A 24,336-nucleotide genomic window follows, 5' to 3' on the forward strand; every position below is an offset into this window, starting at 1 on the left:
AATCTTAATAAATGTAAATACAAATGAGAGAGAGCTGGCCAGGTTGTTGGGTGGTTGGTGGCCTGATTATGTACTGTTCACTATTTTTTCTGTATTTATGAGTTATGCAAATTGATAAACTAAAGAGTAGCAAATCACCTGGACCAAATGGCATTCATTCCAGGGTCATTCATTCCAGGGTCAACTAAGTTGCCAACTATTGCATGAAAAATAGAATTGATGACTATCATCTGTAAGCAATGTGGACCCCTGTTGCTGTGGTGAGGTTGACGCAGCCTATGGGGCAGATTCTAGGTTCTCACCAACAGCTGGCGAAGACTTGCTGGCAAGAGACAAGTCTAGGGTTTCAACTTTACCAGCCCCTTTTCCCACAGGTTGAGCCCTTGGGCTCTGGGGCTGGCAGGATATAGATAAGAGTCTCTATGAGGACTAGGAAGGCAGAGGTCCAGGGCCAGGAAAGAGGCAGGGGCAGGCAGTGATGAAGAATAGTCAGGGTCCAGGAAAAGGGTCAGAGGCAGGTGGTAATCAGGCAAAGTCAATATCCAGGCAAGAGGTCAATCCAGGTGGTCAGTCCCAAGTGGGTACAAGGACAAGGCAGCAGGGATTGACACAGTAGGATGAGCAGGTAGGTAAGAAGAGCTGGATATGTTGAGGCAAGGCTGGGCTGGAGAAAAGAGGTAAGGCTGAGCTGGACAAGGCAAGGCAGGCTGGAGAGATGAGCAAGGCTGGGCTGGACAAGGCTAGGCAGGAAGCAGGAATACAGGAGACAAGAACCAGGAACACAACACATACTGCACACTGGATGCAAGAGACCTGTTGCAGAGGCAAGGTAGGGATGTCTGAAGAACCCTTTTACAGGACTAAGGTGGGTGATGTCATCAATGGGTGCCACTGCCTCTTCCCACTGTGGGTCCTTTAAATGTAGTGATGTCAGACGCCTATGGAGAGTAACAGAAGACAGCGATCCTGTTGGCATGATGTCAGTCGCAGCTGTGAGGCCCAGTTGTTGGCGGCATCGGGAGTGAGTATGGTGGCTTGCAGGGATGTCCCGCAAGCCGCCAAACGTAACATCATCATCATTTAGTTGATAAGCATATGATATACACATAGGAAAAGACTATTTTCTTTGTGTTAATTGTTCTATATCTTGAGAGAGAAGTGGTCAAATTTAATTTTTCAGTTCTTTCAGTTGCAGACCTATTATTAGTAATCTGCAAATTATCATTAAAATCAGATATGGTACCTGAAGACTGGAGATTGGCCAACAAACTCAGTTTTTAAGAAGGGTTCCAGGGGTGATCTGGGAAATTACAGACCAGTGAGCCTGATGTCAGTGACAGAAAAATGGTTGAAACTATTATAAGGAACAAAATTACTCAACATATAAATAGTCATAGTTTAATGAGACAAAGCCAACATGGATTTAGCCAAGGGAAGTCTTGTCTCAACAATCTGCTACATTTTTTTGAAGGTATATATAAATAGGTAGATAAAGGTGAGACAGTTAATATAGTGTATCTGGATTTTCAGAAAGCATTTGATAAAGTACCTCATGAGAGACTCTTGAGGACATAAAAAAGTCATGGATAGAAGGCAATGTTCTATTGTGGATTGAGAACTGGTTAAAAGTTAGAAAACAGATTCTAGGGCTTAATGGTAAATTTTCTCAGTGGAGAAAGGTGAATAGTAGAGTGCTCCAGGGATCTGTACTGAGACTGCTGCTTTTTAACATATTTATAAATGATCTAGAAATGAGAACAAGAATGAAGTGATCAAATTTGCTGATGATACAAAAGTATTCAAAGTTGTTAAATCACAAGAGGATTGTGAGAAATTTAAGGAGGACCTTGCAAGACTGGGCATCCTAAATCCATCCCTGTCCACGATGAGACCACACCTTGCATACAATTCTGGTCACCACATCTCATATTAGCTAAATTTCAGTATATAAAAGCGTACAAATAAATAAATAAATAAATAAATATAGAACATTAAAACATAAACTTGCCAAACTGGGTTAGACCAAAGGTCCATCAAGCCCAATATCCTGTTTCCAACAGTAGCCAAGCCAGGTTACAAGTACCTGGCAGGATCCCAAGAGGTAGAAAGATTCCAAGCTGCTTATCCCAAGAATAAGCAGTGGATTTCTGCAACTCTGATTAAAGGACTTTTCCTCCAGGAACTTGTCCAAGCCTTTTTTAAACACAGCTAGACTAATCGCTTTTACCACATCCTCTGGCAACAAATTCCAGAGTTTAATTATGCGTTGAATAAAAAATATTTTCTCTTATTAGTTTTAAATGTAATGGAATTAAGAAAAGGTACAGAGAAGGGTGGCCAAAATGATGAAGGGGGTGGAACAATTCCCCTATGAAGAAAAAGGTTAGGGCTCTTCAGCTAGAAGAGACAACTGAGAAGAGATGTGATAGAGGTCTATATAATAATGAGTGGAGTGGAATTGATTGTTAACACTTTCAAAATGCACAAAAATTAGGGGCACACAATGAAGATACTAGGTAATACATTTAAGACAAAAAGGAGACTTTTTTTTTTTAAACTCAACACATTTAATTCCTTTCCTGGGGGTGCCGAGGAGTGGGCCCGAGAGCTCTTGGCCCTTTTGAGGGTGGATAAGACCACCACCGATTGGTGGGGCATCTGACGCTTATCAAATCTCGCAGCCTTTTGGATGAGATAAACCCCATCCACCTTCTTATTCACGAGAGGCACTGTGAGGGGATGTTCCTAAATCCTCTGCAACAACTCCATAAGGATTTTGTGTACTGGGACTGCCATGATCTGAAGAATCTCAAAAGCATTCTGTACCTGGCATCTTCTTCAGTCAAAAACTGAAATGGGATGGCTTCCACCATCACCCTGACAAACCCTGTGAAGGTCAAGTCCTCAGGCAGAGACTTCCTTCACTCTTCTGGAGAAGGGTCTGATGGGAGACCATCCAAATCCTCAGAGGAGGATTGTGTCTGATCATCCCCCAGGGGTCGTAGGAACCCTCATCTTCACTGTATACCACAGGGGATGGGGCCCTAGGTGCTCAGCTGATGTCCAGAGGTGCAGGCACCGATGGAACTGGATGGGGGATTGCCGGCCTCAGTGTCTCCGAGGCCTCAGCAGAGCTTCCTCCTCTGAGGAACTGGTAATGACCACCTTATTGGTAGGGGGAGGCATGAGTGCCCTGCCGGGCACTGGTGCCATCCCAGGAATCAACATCAGCTGGGTCAGTAAGGCACCGATGAGCACAGTGAACTTCTCCAGAAGTGTTTTGAACATGGGTGGCACTGGCTCCGGTGCCATGGGACTGAAGCCCTGCAGCGCCTGTTCCACCACCAGCTGCACTAGATGCTTCAGCTCCTCCTCAAATATTGCTGAGGCCAACACCAACTGGGAAGAAAGGGTGGCCAGATCTTCCTCGGACCCGTGAGGGGATCAGCGACTGGTACCAGGACTGGTGGAGACCAACACGGACCCCGGGCATTAATGGAGGTTTGGCGCTTCTCGCCATGGGGTCGCTTCAGGTGCATTGCAGCAAAAGCCTGTGCGTTCCCATGCTCAGCACCGTGCATGGACAGTAACCAGTGCCAATGCTTCTCGGTTTTCCCACTATGCTCGGCCCGATCTTTCCCAGTTACTGAGGTCAAGGACAATGAACCCAACGTCTTCAGCCCCGAGGAGATTGAAAACGGTCAGTCTCCGGTGCCCCTATCCACCAGTGACCTCGACAGAACCGATGATCCCGCCGATGTCGATGTTGTGGTGTCCATCGATACGGCTCCGAGGTTCTCCGATGCCAATGGCTCGGACGTCTTCGACCTGAAGAGGTTGTCCATCTTTCAAGTTGAAGCTGATATCCCTTTGGGGTCATCTGGGTGCACAAGCGGCAACCCTGGATGTGATGCAATGCCCCCAGGCAGAGGATGCAAACCTCATGAGGATCAGTGATCAACATGGTCTTTGGGCACTGGTTGCATCGGCGAAGCCATACATAGCCATTACGAGTGAAATAAAAGGGAAAAATACGCAACAATGGTAGCTGGCATCGATGGAAGATGGACACAGAGGCATCGCCACCATGGTGGGAACTGACTGTAAAAGGAAACTTACCTGAACGTCAAAAACCCTGACTGGGGACACCATGGGGAGGCACCAAGAGGGACCCAGAAATGGACTTTAAAAGAAAGCGAAAAACTGCAAACGAGAAGTTTTCCACGAGGAAAAAAAATGAAAGTTTTAGAGCTCAATCTAACCACAAGGCTGACAGCTCCACAGAAAAAAAGAGACTGAAGAGGGACCCCATGTGGATAGATGGTATAGGGCATGCTAGGCATGCTCAGTGTGCCTAGTCAAAGTTTCTAGAAGTTTTCTACATCGGGTTCCATCTGATGATGTCTCCCATGTGTGAGACTACCATCCTGCTTGTCCTCAGAAAATATGTATTACACATTGCAGGTCTTTAGGCCCTAAAAGCCTTTCTTCCTCAGGTCCTCCCTCCCAAAAGACCAAAGATGAATTAATTGAAAGTCAACAGCATTATGCCACACTCCCTTGTCAAGTCCACCCTAACCTTCCTGTCGCACCAGCATTCCCCTAAAATTCTAATACCAACTAGGAGCTCGGAACATGCATCCAGCTCCCAGTGGGGTAGATTTTTAAAGTTATGCGTGGGCGTAGATTTGTTCATGCAACCCGACACGAACAAATTTACGCCCGATTTTATAACATGCGCGCGCTGCCGCGCGCATGTTATAAAATCCAGGGTCAGCGCGTGCAGGGGGGGTGCACAATTGTGCAACCTGCGCGCGCCGAGCCATGCAGCCTGCCTCCGTTCCCTCCGAGGCGGCTCGGAAATCGAAGCGGCCCCCCCCACCTTCCCTTCCCTAACCCACCCCCCAGCCCTAACTAAATCCCCCCCCCATACCTTTGTTAAGAAAGTTACGCCTGCCCAAGGCAGGCGTAACTTGCACGCACCAGCAGGCTGCCGGCGCACCATGCCCCTGGAACGCCCCCAGGCCGGCACCACGCCCATGGCCCTGCCCCTGGAACGCCCCCGAATGCCGCGCCGCCCCTGACACGCCCCCCTCAAGCAAAGCCCCGGGACTTACGTGCGCCGGCGTGCAGGGCTTTAAAAATCTGCCCCAGTGTGTCCAGAGTTCCTGGATAACTATATACCTCCTCAGGCTCACATCCAGACATAATCAAATAACTAATTTGGCTAACTCCAAATATTGAAGTTAGCTGAATAAGTTGTTTAGCTATCTTAGCTCCACTCTGGAATGCCCCTGAAATGCCCCTACTTTATTCAGCTAACTTTTAGCTGGATAATGATTTATATGGCTAAAATTTAGATGGATAGATACCTGAGATATTCATAAGTCGGCATTTAGCTGAATAACTTATAACTTATTGGCTACATGCCTTTGAATACTGACCTTCTAAAATACTTGTTACAAATCATATTTCTAATCACTGAATTGTACCCCCTGGTATTGAAGAACATGTGTTCCCATAACACTGATTGCATTCATCTGGTGATAGTGAAATTACATATTTTCTTGGATAGAACACTGATTTACAAAAAGAAACCTTCCCTGCCAGCCCACCCTGCTTTTCCCCATCTGAAAAACATTTTGAACAGTCAATTTCATAACATTTTACAATTTATCACTTCTAAAATTTTAAGAATAATGAGTATAACATCATAACATAACCCTCCCCTTTGTGCACCCCTTCGTGCAACCCTTGTGCCTGTCAAAAAAAAAAAAATCTTTTATATTTTTCTTTTATTTAAACTTTATTCCAATTCTTTACCTTTCCTTTTTGCTTGTTAATAATTTTAATTAGAAATGTTCTTTGTATTAGACTATGGAAATGTATTTCCTGCTATTCTGTTTAATGTAAACCGGTATGATTTACATCGGATGTAAGAATGTCGGTATATAAAAATTAAAAATAAATAAATAAATAAATATATATAGAAAGAGATAGGTTGAACAATTCTATGAAGCCTAGAAAGTCATAAAAAAAATAAGAAACATATGGACAAACTTATCACTGCAGGTATTTTAATGGTAAATTGGGATATCCAAAGTATAGGACATTGTGGGTCTATAAGGATTGGGAGAGAATGATTAATAGAAAAAATTAACAGAATTCCATCACAGATATCACCTTTTAATAATTAATATATGGTTGAACACAAAATAATGGCTAGATACATAGCCATTGTCCTGTATCACCATAAAAAATCACAGTGATTGCATAATCATTAAAAAAATTAGAAATAGAATGAGGAATGTGAAAACTAGATCAGGAAAAAACTGAGAACCAAATTTAAAAAATCTGTGTCAAGACAAATATTAAGTTAAAGGAAAAAGTGGTAAAAAAAAAAAAAAAAAAAGGATAAGAAACTGGAATCTGGAAGGTCTCAAGAATATCAACATAAAAACACAGTTCCGGAACAAATTCAAAAACACATTCACACCAAATGATTTTGAGGACAACCCAATTAGACTTCGGATACAGATAAAAACTGCATAGAAGCTCACAGCGGAATCAATATGCAGAAAAAATAGAAAAAGATAAAAGCTTGGATAACAACTAAAATGCAAAATAAAATGTCAATAAGGAAGAAACATAAATGGCTAAAGTAATGAGAACAACAAAGTTAAATATAAAAAAAGCAAAAAATAAAAAAAACAAAACTATAGAGGTGAGCTACTTTTAATAAAAAATGTGAAGAAATCCAAGAACTGGCTCAATACTGTAGCTTGCCCTACTGCAAAAAAATTAAAGAATCTGAAATATAAAAATCGTGGTTAGAGGTGAAAGCTAGGGAAAGTTATTTTACTACAGGAAGAAATTACAAGGAAGATGGTAACAGTATACTACAAAAACAACTTTACGGGGACTTCTGGTGGTGAAGCTGTGCTGAACAGATATCTTCTGTCTGTGCTCCTCGGGGATCAGCGGTAAACCTACCTGTCTGCTTATCTTTGGGTAGCCTTTCGTACTCACTACTTTTCTGAGGCATTTCCTTTTCTACATGGACAACTTTATTAAAAAAAAACCTTCGGAAATGTCCAGCAGATCAAAATCTAACGGGTGCAAATAAGACCTTAAGACAAGATGGTGCCGGAAACAGGTGTGGCATCTGAGGGGATATCAGAGAGCTTGTTGAGAGACTTGACCCAAGGCTGTGTCAGTTGTGGTTAATATTAGCTCCAAAAACTTCAATCCTCACTGGATGAGCTGCATGAAAAGTTTGCACATCATCATGCGGCTTTGTCTGCCATTGAACACAAAGTGGAGCGACATGAGTGGCTAGATTCGACGGACATGGTTGTGGTGCAGATGTAGCAAAAGAATCAAGCTTTGGAGGATAAATTGGATGATTTAGAAAACTGAAGCAGGAGAAATGATGTGCACATATTGGGATTGCCAGAGTCCCTTCAGGCTGAAGTCCTAATTAGTTGGTGTGAGATGTGACTTCCAGAGGCATTGGAAGTTAGTTTGAAGGAGAGGCCAATTCTAGTAGAGCGTGCACACTGCCCAGGGCCTATTACAGCTGTCTCAAACAGGCCACGGCATGTAAGTGTGACATTTTTGAATTTCACGGATAAAATTAAACTGTTAAATGCTTATCGCAAACAGGATGAGTTGAAATATGAAAATGCCAAGATACAGATGTTTCCGAATTTTTCGGCCAGGGTTCTGGTGTCTCGTAAAAGAGCAGACACCATATTGTACCCAGCTTTATCAGAAGGGTATCAAGTTTTCTCTCCAATTCTCTGCGCACCTGAAAATTTTTCATAAAGGTAAAACTTGTGTCTTTTCAGATATGGCAGATGTTAAAGCCTTTCTGGATGCATTATGATTTCCAATGGGGCTATGTCATCTCTATCTGCCCTTTTTCTATTGTGCCTGGAAGCTCCTGCATATTAGTGAAGTGAATACGTCTTTCAATGAAGCTGACAACATATTTTCTTTGGACTTATCTTGATCTTATAGGTTTTTCTTACAATCCAGTGGTAATAACATTTTCGATTTCTGGAATGTGTAAGTTGATATTATTGTTGCCTGTTTGATCATTCTTAGTTCGTGGTTGTGATTTACTGATTGTTTACCTGGTTCCAAATTTACATCCCTAATTCTCAGAGCTCCTTAATAACAATTGGTATGCTGCTGATTTCTCTGGAAGAAAGGAGGAGAACCTCAGCAAAGACAGCTAAATGATACCCGATTGTTTTTTTTGGGGGGGGGGGACTTGGGCTATGTTTTTTTGGGGGGGGGGGAGGAGGGAAGGTGTTGGAGGAATGGGATTGGGTGTGTGAATGTTGTGGTGGTTGGTTTAATCTGATGTTGTCTAACCATTGGAAGAGAGAAGATTGCTTGTCTTGCTTTTGAAAGGGAGATTTAGGCTGGGGAGTCCCTTCTCTTGTTTTTCTAACTAATGCTGCATTTCATTCACTTTGCCTTGCTTGTTATGACTGATATTTCTATATGTTCACCAAACATAGATGGGTTACATTCTCTTATTAAGAGGAAAAAGGATCTGATGGAACTGTGCAGACTGAGGGCTAATATTGCCTTCCTCCAAGAAACACACTTGGTGGATGCCGAACATAAAAAATTACAGAGAATGGGTAGAGCAATGCTATTTCTCATTATTTTCTGATAGGCAAAGCGGGAATCACTATCCTAATACAAAAAAATACTCCCTTTTGAGTTGGAACACAAAATTGCTGATCCTAATGGTAGATATATTATCGTATTAGATTATCTTTATGCGTAAGCGATTAAGCAAATACTTAATAAAGATAAAGATACTAGCCAAAATAATGCCCCAAATAAATATTCCCATACCTTTTTTTTCTATTCTTTTGACTGTACCTCTTTGGGAAGGCTATTCTCTCATAATTGAGGGAGATTTTAATGTCGCTGATAATCTCTTGATTGATTGTAAGCCTTCAAAAATCCCAAGAACTAATCAGCTTGACACAGGGATAGATTTTTTGTGTAAAGAACTACATTTGTTTGATCCCTGCGTATTTTACCCCCAGAGGACTGGAAATATTCCTTTTTCTCACATGTGCATAATGTGTACGCCCGCTTAGACTATTTTCTCTTGTCTGATATATTTTTTGACCAGCTTAGCTCCTGTGTGCTGTTGGATGTTTCTTTTTCGAATCTATGCTGGCGCACAAATTGAATAAAATGATACAATCTTTAATAACTTTAGATCAAACAGGTTTTATTTAAGGGAGACAATCTATTTCAAATCTATTGAAGGCCTTGATGGCTCTTTAGACTACTAAGAGGGGTAATCAGAGTGGGATGTTTTGTGAATTTGGATGCCGAAAAGGCATTTGACAGAATAGAATGGTCATATTTACTGTGGGCTTTGAAGGAATAAAATTTAGAGGAACAATTTGTAAAATGACAGGAGTTGTTGTATAATAACACCATGGCTCAATTAATTGTTAAGGGGGCACTTTCTAGCAAATTTGTCCAGGGAAGAGGTACTCGTCAGGGTTGCCCCCGTCACCTCTATTATTTGTTCTTTCTTTGGAATCCCTGGCTATTAGGTTGCGTGATCTACCAGTTTTTGAAGGGATCTTGACTGGGGGGGAAATATTCAAATTGAGTGTATTTGCCGATGATTGTCAATAAATCTAAAGTTAGTCTTATTGAGATAGTAAATGCTATTACCTTTTTGGCTCTTTTTCTGGTTTGAAAGTCAGCTATGACAAATCAGAGGCATTTCCCTTGGATAATTCTCTTAAGGATCAATGGGATGGGCCCTTTCCTTTGCTATGGGCAACAAACTATGCTCTATTTGGATATTTGTTCGGTGCATACATTCAAGGAGCTTTATTCTCTGTTTCTACTTTGAATAGTATCAAAGCTCTATTGAGCTGGTGGGAATCCTTGCCCCTTTCACTTATGGGCAGGAATGTGCTGGTCAAACGGTGGTTTTACCTAAAATTCTTTATAATTTACAGATGGTTCCGCTTTGGATTAAAAGATTGGAAGTACAACATTTTAAATCAGTGATATCCACTTTTATTTGGAGAAGATAAGGGCACAACTGAGCTTTGATGTATTGAGCGGGTCACAGGAAAATGGGGGTTTTGGTAGTACCTGATCTATGCCTTTATAATATTGCTTGTCTGCTTCGTACAAGACTGGGCATTTTTGGACAACAAATTTGATGCGGAGGAATTAATGATTGACTGGACAAGATCTTATAAACCAATTAATTTACTGCACTTATCTTAGGGTAAACTAGTTTCTGGTTAAATGCTATTAGGACAGCTTGGAAATGGTGGAGGGGGGTCTCACTCACACATTTTTCAATTACTGCCTTTTTGTCTTTGGTGGGTAATTTGGATTTTCCCTCTGATCTTTATACTTGCCTATTTCATTTTTGGGGAAAACAAGGGATCCATTGTGAGGGTCATTTAATATAGCCAGAGCTGGGCTGCCTATATTCTTTTCAACAACTGAGGGAGCAATGGGATATCCCTTTGACACATTATTAGACGTATTTGCAGGCACATCACTGTCAACACCTATGCCAAGGGGATTATGCTAAGATTACATTTTCAGAGGAAGATTTGATACCGTTCCTAAATTTATCTAGATTAGTACTTGGGTAATTATGTTAATGAAAATCTGACATATACCACTTTTGCCAAGTTAGCCCACACATGGAGTGCAGACCTGGGACTTATTTTAGAAGACACAGATATTTCACAGGCTTTTTCTTCCATATATAAATAGCTGGTATCTGCTAATATGAGGGAAATCTAGTTCAATATTCTTCATCAAATTCACTTAACTTGAGTAATGGGTGTTAAAATGAAACTGTGGGACTCTGATATGTGTTTGAGGTGCAACCCCCAGACTGGAACTCTTCTTCATATGTTCACTAAGGGGTAGATCTTTAAAAAATACGCGATCCCGTACTTTTGTTCGCGCACCAGGCGCGAACAAAAGTACGCTGGATTTTATAAGATACTCGCGTTCCCTCCGAGGCCGCTCCGATTTCGGAGCGGCCTCGGAGGGAACTTTCCTTCGCCCTCCCCCCACCATCCCCTCCCTAACCCACCCCCCCGACCCTATCTAAACCCCCCCCTACCTTTGTCGGTTGCGCGCGCCGGCCGGCAGCCCCGCTCGTGTTCCGGTCCCGGGGGCTGGTCCGGAGGCCTCGTCCACGCCCCTGGGCCGGCGCCACGCCCCCAGGCCTGCCCCCGAAACGCCGCGTCGTTTCGGGAATGCCCCGGACACGCCCCCTCCCGCCCCTTTTCGAAAGCCCCAGGACTTACTCGCGTCCTGGGGCTTTACGCGCGCCGGCGGCCTATGCAAAATAGGCGAGCCGGCGTGCGAGGGCCCTGCACGCGTAAATCCAGAAGGATTTACGCGCGCAGGGCTTTTAAAATCCGCCCCTAAATGCCACATATTTCAGTTTTTTTGGAGGCAAATCTTTGCTTAGCTAGAGAATTTTGTGGGCTTCTCAGTGGACTGTATTTGAGCCTTTTTGATAGAAACCAGCTCTTACCACAAGGGGGAAGGAAATTCTTGAGTCTTTCTCTTCTTCTGGCAAAGAAACATTCTTATGCATTAGGACAGTGATAAGTTGCCTATATTTCGACACTGGAAGGAAATTATGCAACAGACTGCCTCACTAGAACTATTAAGAAAAAGGGAGAGGAGTAATTTTCGCAATATGAGGGCACAACAAGGTTGTTTTCATTTTTGGTTTATAGTCAAAACTGGCTGATGCTGGTGGAGGGGGTGTGAGTGTGGAATGGCTGTGAGGGGTTATTGATGATGAAAAATGGGGTATTATTGGAATCTGTGCTGTGTATATACTTTGAGGTTTTGATAATGTATTCTGTGTTCTATTCGTAATGCTGAATTTTGGTTCCATTGACTCCAATAAAAGGAAAATTGGTTCTTACCTGCTAATTTTCATTCCTGTAGTATCACAGATTAGTCCAGACAGCTGGGTTTTGCCTCCCTTCCAGCAGATGGAGACAGAGAAAAACTTTGAGAGCGCCCTCTCTTAACCTGGTGTGCCACCTGTTGCTCCTCAGTATTTACTCGTACCCAAGCAGAACAATAGTATTCAAATAACCATGCAACTCAATTAACTTCCCCCTACCCCAGAACAAGCAGAGGATGAAGAACCGAACTTTGAACTGTGAACCTCCTGGAAACAATATAATAGCCTATGTAACTCTTCAGAAAAGGCTAGAAATAATAGAACTGTATGAGCGAGCTCTCCATACACACCTCTAAACCCTTCATTGGGTGGGCATCTGGACTGATCCGTGGTACTACAGGAACAAAAATTAGCAGGTAAGAACCAATTTTCCTTTCCCTGTACGTGCCTGGATCAGTCCAGACAGCTGGGATGTACCCAAGCTTTCCTAAGTAGGGTGGGACTGCGAGAGCCCTGCTCGAATGACACCGGCACCGAAATTGCCAGCATCCGAATCCTGGATGTCCAAATGGTAGTGTCTAGAAAAGGTGTGTAGACACTTCCAGATAGCCACCCTGCAGATCTCCTGTGGGGAGACCAGCTGACATTCTGCCCATGAGGCCGCCTGCACCCTGGCGTGAGCTTTCAGCCCATCTGGGACTGGTCGACCACGGTATATATATATGCAGACGAAATAGCCTCCTTCAGCCAACGAGCGATAGTAGCTTTGGATGCCTTCTGGCTTCTCTTTGGATTGTGCCACAGTACAAACAGGTGATCCAATAAGCGGAACCCATTAGTAACTTCCAGAGCAACAAGGCCCGGTAAACATCCAGCTGCCTCAGGTCCTTCGCATGAGGGTCCTCAGTTGACTGTCTGAAAAGGCTGGAAGCTCCACGGACTGGTTCAGATGAAAGGCTGAGACTACCATAGGTAAAAATGATGGAACTGTGTGGAGCGAAACACTAGAATCCGAGATGCGGAGAAAAGGCTCCCTGCAAGATAAGGTCTGAAGCCCCGACACGCTCCTGGTGGAGCAATTAGCCACCAAAAAAAACACCTTGAGTAAGATCTTTCAAAGTGGCTTTCTTCAGCGGCTCGAAGAGGGCTTCACACAATGCCCGGAGCACCAAGTTTAGATTCCATGAGGGGCAGAGACTGCGAGTCGGTGGGCACAAGTGTTTGACTCCTCTGAGAAAGCACACCACATCTGGATGAGTCGCAAGGTAAAACCCCTGGATAGAGCCCCTCAAACATCCTAGAGCCGAAACCTGAGCCTTTAGGGAATTGTAAGACAGCCCTTTGTCGAGACCATCCTGCAGAAAGGAAAGGACCAGAGTCACCGAAGCTCATCGAGAATGCACCCCATGAGATTGACACCATGATTCGAAGACCTTCCAGACACGAGCATATGCCTATGACGTCGACTTCTGAGCCCGCAGAAGGGTAGATATAACTGCTTCCGGGTAGCCTTTCTTCCTCAACTGTCTCCTCTCAAAAGCCATGCTGCAAGACAAAAGCGATCCGTCTGATCAAAAAATATAGGACCCTGGCGCAGAAGACTGGGAAGATGGCCCAGCCACAGGGGCCCGTCCAAGGCCAGATTCACGAGATCCGTGAACCAGAACCTTCGCGGCCACTCGGGAGCCACAAGAATCACTCGTCCCAGGTGACGTTCTATCAGCCTGATTATCTTGTCCACTAGTGGCCAAGGAGGAACACGTAGAGGAGAACTCCAACCGGCCAAGGGACCAACAGGGAGAGCATCGACTCCCTCCGCGCCGTATTCCCTTCTACAACTGAAGAAGGGCGGAGCCTTGGTATTTGCCCAAGTTGCCATCAGGTCCACATGAGGTTCGCCCCCATCTGCGACAGAGCAGATGCATGGCCGTTTCGGACAGCTTCCATTCTCCTAGGTCTAGCTGCTGTCAGCTGAGGAAGTCTGCTTGTACGTTAGTCAATCCCGCTATGTGAGACGCTGCCAACATCTCCAAATTTTGTTCCGCCCAGGACAATAGCATCGCCGCTTCGAGCTACAGGACGACTCTTGGTTCCTCCTTGCCTGTTGATATAGGCCACGGTTGTCACATTGTCCAACAATACTCTGACCACCTGATTGCACAGTAGGGGAAGGAAGCTCTCCAGAACCCATCTGATGGCCCTTGTCTCTAGGTGATTGATCGACCAAGCCGCCTCCACCGGTGACCACCAGCCCTGGACCGCTTGGGACTGACACAAGGCTCGCAGCAAATTCCGGACTTGGCCCTGCAGCTTGCAAATCCTGTCCTCGGAGAGAAAAACCACCCTCTGGAACTCTCCTTCCATAGAGCTGCAACTATGTGAGTCTTTGAAAACATTCAGAGGTTTTAAGTTATTATATTGTTGATTTTATTTTGCATGTATTAATTTATTGATGTGTCTTTTTAATTTTAATACAGATATTGTTTATTTTGTTATATTTTTTGTATTCTTTATGTATGTTTCTTTTGTATATCACTTAGACCTACTGCAGTGTTAAGTGATTACGAAATTTTAATAAATGTAAATGTAAATTTAACTTCTGAAGAAGACACAGAGTACGAAATACAGGACATTCTTGACTCTAAACATATCAGAAATAAATTACACCATCTCATTTCATGGAAAGGATTTGGCCCTGATGAAAGCACCTGGGAACCTGCATCCAATGTCCAGGCTCCTTGTCTCACCAAGGAGATTCATTGCTTCTTTCCCCTGAAGCCCAAGCCCAGGGACATAGGGAGAGAGCTTAGAAGGGGGGTATGGTAATGCATGGCTGGTCAAGGGATGCCCCCGTGTCTGGCCGCATTCACCCTGTCACCACTGTACCATCTTTGCTGCCACCTCCACTGATGCTCTCCCCTTAAGTGCGCACCAGCCCATGAAGCACACACCAAGGGAAACTCCAGTAGAGGCACTCCCTGATGATATCACGTGGCAGGGTATTTAAACCCCAGTTGTGCTACAGTCAATGCCTCAGCAACAGGTCCTCCTGCAGTCCTTGCTGAGTGTGTTGCTTATGTTCCTGTCGTCCCTTCTCGCTTCTTGCCTTGTCCTTCTTGTCCGTGCCATTTCAAGGTCCTGCTTTGCCCTTGCTGTGTCCCATTTCTGGTATCGCGCCCAGACCTTATCCTTCCTTGTCTGTGTCTTGTCCATCTCTGCCTGATTTCCAGTTCTGACCTCGGATTCTGATGAAATTGCCTGATTTCTGCTGCCCTGACCTCTGCCTGGATCTCACTGCTGCTTGTCTGCTGCCTGCCCCAAACTTGGCCTGCTACCTGACTCATCTGTCTGCTTTATGGGACCCTTGTCTAAGACCTGCTAGCTCCAGAAACCCAAGGGCTAAATTTGCGGGGAAAGGGGCTGGATATAGGTGATGCCTAGACCTTGTCCCAGTGAGAGCGTGTGCACCTGCTGATGGCATAGGCCTAGTGGAGCATCAACAACGCTACAGTCAAAGACTTACACTCCATGACATTAATAGCGAGTATCATTTCAAATCAAAGATAAAAACTTGCAATTGTATGCAATGTGATCCTTTTTCTGGAATATTAAGACATGTAATTGCCTTCATCATTAATGACCCTTTCATCCAGGATGGAATCTTGGGCATGTGACTGCTTTCATCATAATATAGCAAATGTCTACTATTTAGAATTACCTGGCCCACCCAGGGTCCTTTTTCCTTGCCTAAAAATATAACTATAAGGATTGGGAGCCCTTGTGCTGTGGCAAGGTTGATGCAGCGTATCTACTGGACCCCTGCCAACAGCGTACCTACTGGGCCTCTGCTGTTAGCTGGAGAACATGCCCTGGTCTGGGACAAGCTGGAGCTTCGCCTAAACCAGCCCCGTTCCCCACGTCTGAGCCCCTGGGTTCCAGGGGCCAGCAGGATTTAAGTAGGTCCTGAGTGCAAAGAAAGAGTCAGTCCAGAGATGGACCGAGAATTAGGGAAGGCAACAGGCAGGGCATAGTCAGAATACAAGGCAGAGTTAGGTCCAGGCAGCAAGCAAGGGAGTAATCAAAGTCTGAGACAGAGATCAGAACCAGAGAATCAGGCCAAGACAGGCAAAACAGGACAAGATGAACAATGCAATACAAGACTCCGAGGACAAGGATAGGGCAGGCATCAGGGAGAGGTAACAGAGACAGGGCAAGGACAGGGACTAGGCAAGACTGGATGGGGCAAGGCAAGGCTTGGACAAGGCAAGGCTGACGAGATAAGGCATGGAACAACACACACTGCGTTAGGCAAGCGGACCTGTTGCTAAGGTACTAAAGGACGCACAGCCGGGATTTAAATACCTCATTGTGCTGACATCATTGGAGGTGCACTGACCCGAGATTCCCACCGTGGGGCCTAGAAAGGACGTCGGGGCATGTGCATGTGTGCCTAGGGGAGGCACAGCATGACAGACTCTGCACATACTGGCAGAAGTTGTGCTGCGTTGGTGCCAGGAGGTTAGTGATGCTATTCGTGGGCCAACCCCGCAACCAGTGAATGTTACAATACCCCCCATCCCGCTTCTAAACCCCCTCCCCAGGCCTCTTGTCTTCAGCTCTGGGGAGAATGTCAATGGAATACTTTTTAAAAAGCACCAAAGAGAGGGAAATAGAATTAATTCCTATTACCGCAATATATTAAATACAAGAGACAATATCATAGGCATGTGCTCAAAGAGTATAATCTGCTGTCTCTCGCCCGCAATGGGCCTCAGGCAGTCATCAGCCTTATGAGCAGTTCTCTTATAATCATTTATTGTCTCTTGTACTTCTGTTACTAAGCAAACATATTTGTGAATTACTCAAACAATACTTTATTAACGCATCTATTTAATTTTCCAGTCAGAGTTTTTGGCTGATGAGTGTCTGAATTGGCTAAGTATTCCATTTTTAAGATAAACTTTACAAACTTACAAACTTTACAATAACAGAGCCTTGCTGTAGATTTAAATTAGTTAACCTTGCACATTCTTCTTTGAAGATTAAGGCAACCATACTGTTGCTCTTTGCAGATAGTTTTTGTCTTATCCCCTTGTTGGCCTGCAAGTGATTGAGTATATAGGGTTCAATAACTTTTACAACACCAAGGCCCCTTCCTCCTTGCATTTTTTCTACCTACTACTCCCTCCTCCCACCTTCTGCCCTTAACACTATACTCTGAATCTGTCCCAAGCGTGTTTAAATTCTGTCATTTTTGACTGCAAATTCTGTCATTTTTGACTGCTATTACCTCTGCTAGTAGTCAGTCACCCATCCACCACTGTCTTAGAAAAGAAGTATTTCCTCCTATATCCTCTGAGCCTTCCTTCTTCCAACTTCATACCACTGACTACTTATCCTTGAATTTTTTTTTATATAAAGGATGCTTCCATCCACTTTACTGAAACCTGCTAAGTATTAGAATGTTTGTCATATCCTCTCTTTCCTGTCTTCCAATGTAGGTTCATTATGAGTTTCTTAAATTTGCCTGTGTTTCAGGCTCTGCACCATTTTGGAAGACCTTAGCTGAGCTGACTTTGTCCTAACAATATCTTTACGAAGGTATGGCCTCTAGAACTGAGCATGAATCACTACTAATCAGAGGTTTATGTTTTTCTGCCTCCCTCTCTACTCCACTCTTTCTTTGTTTTGCATATAATTGACACTCTGGATTTGTGGTCTGGAGTTTGTATTGTGCAGAATTTATTTAGATCATGTCCTCACTTTAAACTAGTTAAGTGATTGCTAGAATTTTTTTTTTTTACTATGGCTCAACTAGATTGTAAGCTCCATAATGCGGGGACTGTCTCTTATATGTATCTATACAGCAATGCGTATGTCTAGTAGCACTATAGAAACGTTAAGAAGTTGCATTTGTACAGTGCTGTGTACAACTAGTAGCGCTTTAGAAATAAGTAGTAGTCATAATATAATTAACAATATGCTATTCTGTTGCTACTTTGAATTGTACAAAATGTTATAAAAAAAAGTTTGAAGGCATACTTGGCGCATACAAATATGGTAAACAGTCACCAAAAGGTAGAGAATAGTTGAATCACACTCTAAATTCAGTCGGAGGTGGTCAGTGGCATGTAACCTTTGCTCTTAAGGTACACCATTTGAGGATGCTTCAAACTATATTTTCTGCAGCAAAATGGATAAGGCTGCAGAGATATTTTAAACACTGGTACAGTAGCTCCCTCTTTGTAACAAATTGGCCACATTATTTTCAGTGAAGACTTAAAGCTTGATTGCTATAACTATTGCCACTAAAGATTTACCTTTGGGAGCATGGCTTTAGTTTGTAATATCCATGCATTATTAGAAATTATTTTTATTTTACAGGGAGGTAACACTGCATCTGAAGGCTTTTTTTTTTTTTGGAATGCTGTATTATGAACTAAAAAAAATCAATCTGACACCACAACCTCCTCCTTTCACGCAGTGTCTGTCCTGACAGTGCAAATGGCTGAGCCATTCCCTTGCACAGAGGAAAGTTCTGGATACTCTAACCTATCTGCTAGGACGTCGATTACGATGGGATCAGTCTAGTGCGTCTGTGCACAAAAAAGCAACCTTTTCCGTTACCTGGCTGCATCCTCTTCAAGCAGAAGTTTGACAAACTGCCTGGGGATGTGCAAGGACAGCACGCTCTCAGCCATCTGCTCCAGTATTCGCAGATGGTTTCCGTCTGTGGTGGGGAAACGATACATCCGACAAATGGCACCACCAAACACTAGAACATTAATGGAAACACATCTTATTTCTGCAGTTAAAGGTACATTTTCTTTCACATTTCCCCCCCCCCCCCCAGACAGCATGCTCAGGTGACCCAAGTTCCACTGCTGGCCAAGAGCGGGAGAGGAAGCCTTCTCTGTGGCTTAAATGCAAAACCCATCACCACAGCAGTAACGGCCTTCCTCCCCTCCACACCACCCAGAGCTCGAGCACATCACCAGGTCAATGCACCCAAACCTTGACAGCAGCCCTGGACAGGAGACTTGAATCCGAGTTTCTGGCACCAGAGAATAGTTTGGTGCCAGAGAATAGTTCTGGCACCAGAGAAACCTTGGTGCCAGAAACTCGGCACCATGTGCTAAGGTACATTGTTCATTTTGTTCCAAGCCTCTGCTATGGCAGCTTGGTCAAATTTATCAGTGCAAAATTTGTGAAGAAATTTTAGCACTGAAAATGCATCATCGTCATATCTCATCCTTTTTCATCCTCATATAGGAAATAGTACAGTGAAAAGAAATCCATCTATTCCTGATGGCACTATTTTGTCTAGTTTCAGATAATATAATTTGAGGCAATATGCTTCAATGGGCAAATGTTGTTTAAATAAGAGAAACAGGCAGTAGGGCTCCATGAAGGCTCTCTAATACCCAGGATCCACTTTCTCTTGGCTTTGAGTTAAAAAGCTGAATAATAAAAGTATCCCATGCATAATTTATATCTTCTGAAGCTACACAAAAATATAGATTTCAGAAAGGGGCTAAATGGTTTGCTTCCCCAAATTTTCTTATTCTTAATCCCTCTTAAACTAGAATAAACATATGGAACTACAGTGCCTTTCAATAATAACGCTGCAGATTATGAAGGATGATGGGTAAAAAAATACCTATGCAGAGGAAAGAATTTACACCCGTTCCTGAAATCCACTTTTTGTCAAATTTAAGAAAGCACGGCATCTGGAAGGATGCCTTACTGTGCAGACACAGTTTACAGACAGAAGAACTGTTCTAGGTTGACTGCAAAACACTGCTGGCTCTTTGAGACCCACCCAGATCTTTTTCCTGTAAATATCAAAACTGAGCAAAAAGACATCCCGCCACATGCCATATTTTCTGAAACTTCACAAAAACATGGATTTTGGGAATTGATGAACCAGCTTTGGGAGGGGAAGATTTCTTGCTATACACCCTACTGAACTGCGCACGTATCTGGAACCACACTACTTTTCAGGAGCAATGTTCTAGCCCATGGAGGTTATGCCACCCATCCCTGACATCCTCATTTAGTCTCGTTTCAGAAAATTGATCTTGTAGTAAAATGTCTTATTTGTGCAGACATTCACCTGGAGAGAAACTGGCAGTGGGTCACAGATGACCATAAATCAGCCTACTAAACCATGTGCTTTCCTTATGAAAACAGCTGGACCCAAGAAACAACAAGGTAGGCGATCCAATAAAGCCGTGAGGAAACAACAAAGAGGTGGATGCCACAAAGAAGTCTTTTTCAATCTTTATTAGTGGAGACCGTCAGGATCGTCAGGCAGCCATATGTTCATGACGCCGTTTACAAGATACTAAGAACACCCGATTTCTTATAAGATAAATGTGTTTGCAGATGAGTTTTTTGAAATTTCATCAGATTCCTCTTCACTTCTGATTTGTTTTTTAAAACTAAGCCCCTGAGGCAGCCACTTTGTGTGGCGAAACTCGGCCAGAGTCGGGCTGATTAATGGAACAATACATTTTATACGTTTCCACTAATAAAGATTGAAAAAGACTTCTTTGTGGCATCCACCTCTTTGTTGCTTCCTTATGAAAACAGCGACTGAACTATCCTAGCATCACATATATTTTCTGAAATTATGCAAAAGGAAGATTTTAGGAGTGGACGAGACATGTCTTCCTTACAAAAGGTTTCTTACTCACGAGACCTCTTGAACCTAAAAACTATGGAATAGCAGTTTTCAGTAAATAAAGGTTCCGGTTAAGGGATCATGGTTAAAATCTCTCTGTAGAGGGAATGCCTACCACCCATAATTAAAAGCATTATTTAATCAACCTTCAGAATATATAACATGTGAGAAGGTGCCTTATTGTACAGATGCCATCTCTATACTGTTATACTTACGGCCCGGGGCCGGACCAGGCATCCCTTCCGCAGCACTTCCTGAACCCGGAGGGCCTCCACTCCTGCTGGCGTCAGCGCAACCCTACCGGTGCACAGGACGCCACTGGCACAGCTCCCTGCGTTCTCCAGCTCTAGGCGCACGCGCGCGCCTTCTGAAAAGATTTAAAGGGCCCGCGGCGGGAAAATGCTGCTGGCCCTCCCTCCTTGACATCAGGGCTCAGCCCTTTAAAGTCTCACTCCCGCTGGTCCTAGGATGACTTGGCAACGAGTCCACTTGCTTCAGCAGTGTCTTCCTGTTTCGGTGGTGTTCTGAGAGTCAGGTTCCTGTTCCGAGCCCTGTTCCTGCCTTCCGAGCTCTACTCCTGCCTTCTGTGTCCTGTTCCTGCTCCCGACCTTGGTTCTTGCGGACGGATCTTCTGGCTTCTGACCTCGGACTGGCTTCGGTGACCCTTCTGGCTTCTTTCTGGTGTCGGTGACTCTTCTGGCTTCTGACCTTGGACTGGCTATCGGCGATCCTCTAGCTGCTGATCTTGGACTGACTTTGGCCAATTCTTCTGGCTGTTACCCATCCATCTTCACAGGGGCCCACCTAAGACCAGCCGGCCCCCGCACCCAAAGGCTCAACCCACGGAGAACGGGGTTTGTTTTTATTTATTTATTTATTTATTTATTTATTTTAAAGTTCTTATATACCGCTAATACAATTAGGTTATTGATCTATGCGGTTTACAGTAAAAACATACATAATTTATTTTTTTTTACTAATAAAATAAATAGGAGACATCAGATAATAAGCAAATAAAATAAAGTATTCATAATATTTATTTATTTAAAGGTTCTTATATACCGCTAATACTATTAGTTAATTGATCTATGTGGGGTTGGTATTGGCGAAGTTCCAGCCGGCCCCTGCATCAGCCCAACCTCGCCTACTGACAGTGGGGACCTGAGGGGGTTTGCCCTCTCAGGTTGCGTCAACTCCACCTCAGGCAAAGGGTCCACACTCTCGTCCGGCGTCGGACTCATCCTTCTGAATGTAATGTTTGAAGAACAAGTCATTTAAACACAAATTATATTTTCTTAGAGAAAATTATGAACACAGCAATGCAAGATATAGGTTTCTTATTTATTATAATTCTTTTTTACACAGATTTATATTCCGCACAATCCTAAAATTTTTAGTTTAGGGCGGATCACAAAATAACAGTCATAATTAAAACTAACATCACAAATAAAATACAAAAATGTACACTTGTAAAACAATACCAAACAAAGGCCTAGATTTATCAATATGCAGTAAATATCGCATTCGATAGGAAAAGGGGCGTGTTTTATGGTAATAGCCTATTTATCGCAATGTGTGTTATCTTAGTGCTTCGCATAGCTATTTCTGCAAAGTGCGTTAACTTTTTACACTTTGCGGTAATACCTACATAATATCATTTTCCTACCTGCAAAGTGCTCATTTCACCACTAGAGGGGAGAGAGAGAGAGAGAAAGAGACTATCTATAAGGCCCTTGTAGTAGTTAGCTTTTACGCTACTATAGGAAGCCCAACTATTAACTGGAGGTGAGGCTTAGGTAGTAGTGTAGGGGGTTAGGGGCCACTTTTACATGCACAGTGAGACGTATGATCCAGGAGTCACTGTTGCATCAGTAAAACTGGCCTACCACCAGCCTGACCAGAGTTTGCACCATTTCTTCACTCTATGGTGAACCTTTGCCTAGCTGCTTGACCCAGGTCACCTTGCCCATCACCATGTAGACTGGACTCTCTACCTGGGTAACATCAAGCAAGGTTGAGAGAACACTGTACAAATCTCATCTTTGTGTGAGTTTCCTCACTCCGAAGGACATCAAATCTTCACTAGAGTGTACTGTTCTGTTCGTACATCTCACTCTGATTGTAAAAGTGACCCCTAACCCCGACACTACTACCTAAACCTCACCTCCAGTTACTAGGTGGGTGTCCTATAGTAGCATAAATAGCTGCTTACTATGGTGCCATCCCCAGAGGCTCTCTCTCTCTCTCCCCCCCCCCCCCCAAAGAATGCCCAAAATGGAATTTGTGAAAAAATCACAAATTGTGTTATGCCCATAATGCATGATATTGCATAGCTTAACGCAAGTGAAAAAGGTGTAGTTATTTTCGGTGTTAAAACTGTGCATTATGGCTTCGAGAAGCCAGCCCACTTTTGCAGAAATCTTGCCCCCAATCCCTCCCCTTTTAAAAATTTGCATCACACCATAACATGAGTTGATAAATGACCCAGAAAGTGCTGAAGTGTTATAAAGTTTGCAATGGATAATTTGCTTCTCAGTTATTCTACACTTCCTTGCTTACATGTTCCTCTTAACTCTCCTTAAAATGTTCTTCTCCTTTATATTGTGGTTAATTATGTAAGCTGTCCACTACTGCTTTCTTTTTTGGTATGATAATTGTAAATACCATATTTCTTTTGGCTGACCTACAGCATTTCTCTTTGAGTGTTTGCTTAATATTATAATCTTGAAACCTATAAATAATTTTTAAAAAGCAAATTATTGCATCATAAATTAAATAGAAATCTGAACAAAAAGAGGGATTACTTTAATTTATTTGATTTTATCTACCATCTTTCCAAAAAATCAAGTTTATATCAAGATTAAAATCAAATCAAAATACAATATATATAATCACAATATGAATCACTTAAGTTTCTCACACAACGTGTCCTAATTCATAACCACCTTTGAACTGGTGAATTATCAGAGAATGCCATACATTCGGGGGATTATTTTCCAATTTATGTATGATACACATGAAAATATACTCATGAAAACACTGAGCCTTCTGAAAAATAGAGATATTTTTAGGGACTACATTTTTCCTCAAATATCCCTTTAAATGTCTTAGGACTTATCAAAGGAATAATTTACTGACCCTCTACATCTTGCAACCTTTATTAAGGATAAGACTGTTGGGTAATTTGTTTGGGTAAACATATTTTTATACTCCTGTGATAGTATTATTTGTTACTATTCACTGAAGATATTTGATGATCCCCACTAACTTTAATGTGGACTTGATTTAATAAGTTTAATTTGTTGGAGGTCTATATTGTTCTTCTTTATAGTATTAAACCTGTTTTATTTCATTTGTTGTAAATGAATAAACAAATAAAATGTAAATAAAAAACACTGTGCTTTCTGCCTTAGGATCATCATCATCATCTGACAATCGCTCTCTACTACAGTCTCTCCTTCCAACTTTCTCTATTACTTTATGATGCCTCCTATCCCTGTTGTTTTCTCCTTTTATGTTTCTTCTCCCCTTCCTAACATGACTTAACCTCTGCAAAATCCTCCTGCTCTCTTCCCATCTTCTTTTCTACCCTTCTGCTCATAATCTTTCCTGCCAGCTTACTGTCTTCCTGTTCCCTTCCATTTATTTTCTCTTTTTTTCCCTTTCCTGATTGGGCCAGCTGCCTACA

General features: G+C 43.0%; 1 protein-coding gene across 9 annotated transcripts in view; it reads right to left on the reverse strand.

The window, feature by feature from the left end:
- The window catches only part of INPP4A (inositol polyphosphate-4-phosphatase type I A), a 453,500-nt gene that overhangs the window by 215,788 nt on the left and 213,376 nt on the right, over positions 1-24,336 (reverse strand). For all 9 annotated transcript variants that reach the window (XM_029604758.1, XM_029604750.1, XM_029604755.1 and 6 more), the window contains one exon: positions 18,590-18,737. In XM_029604758.1, coding sequence (XP_029460618.1) covers positions 18,590-18,737 — 148 coding nt within the window. The remainder of the gene's footprint in view (positions 1-18,589; positions 18,738-24,336) is intronic.

Source organism: Rhinatrema bivittatum, chromosome 5, assembly GCF_901001135.1.
Source record: "Rhinatrema bivittatum chromosome 5, aRhiBiv1.1, whole genome shotgun sequence".
In the NCBI taxonomy this organism is placed as follows: domain Eukaryota; kingdom Metazoa; phylum Chordata; class Amphibia; order Gymnophiona; family Rhinatrematidae; genus Rhinatrema; species Rhinatrema bivittatum.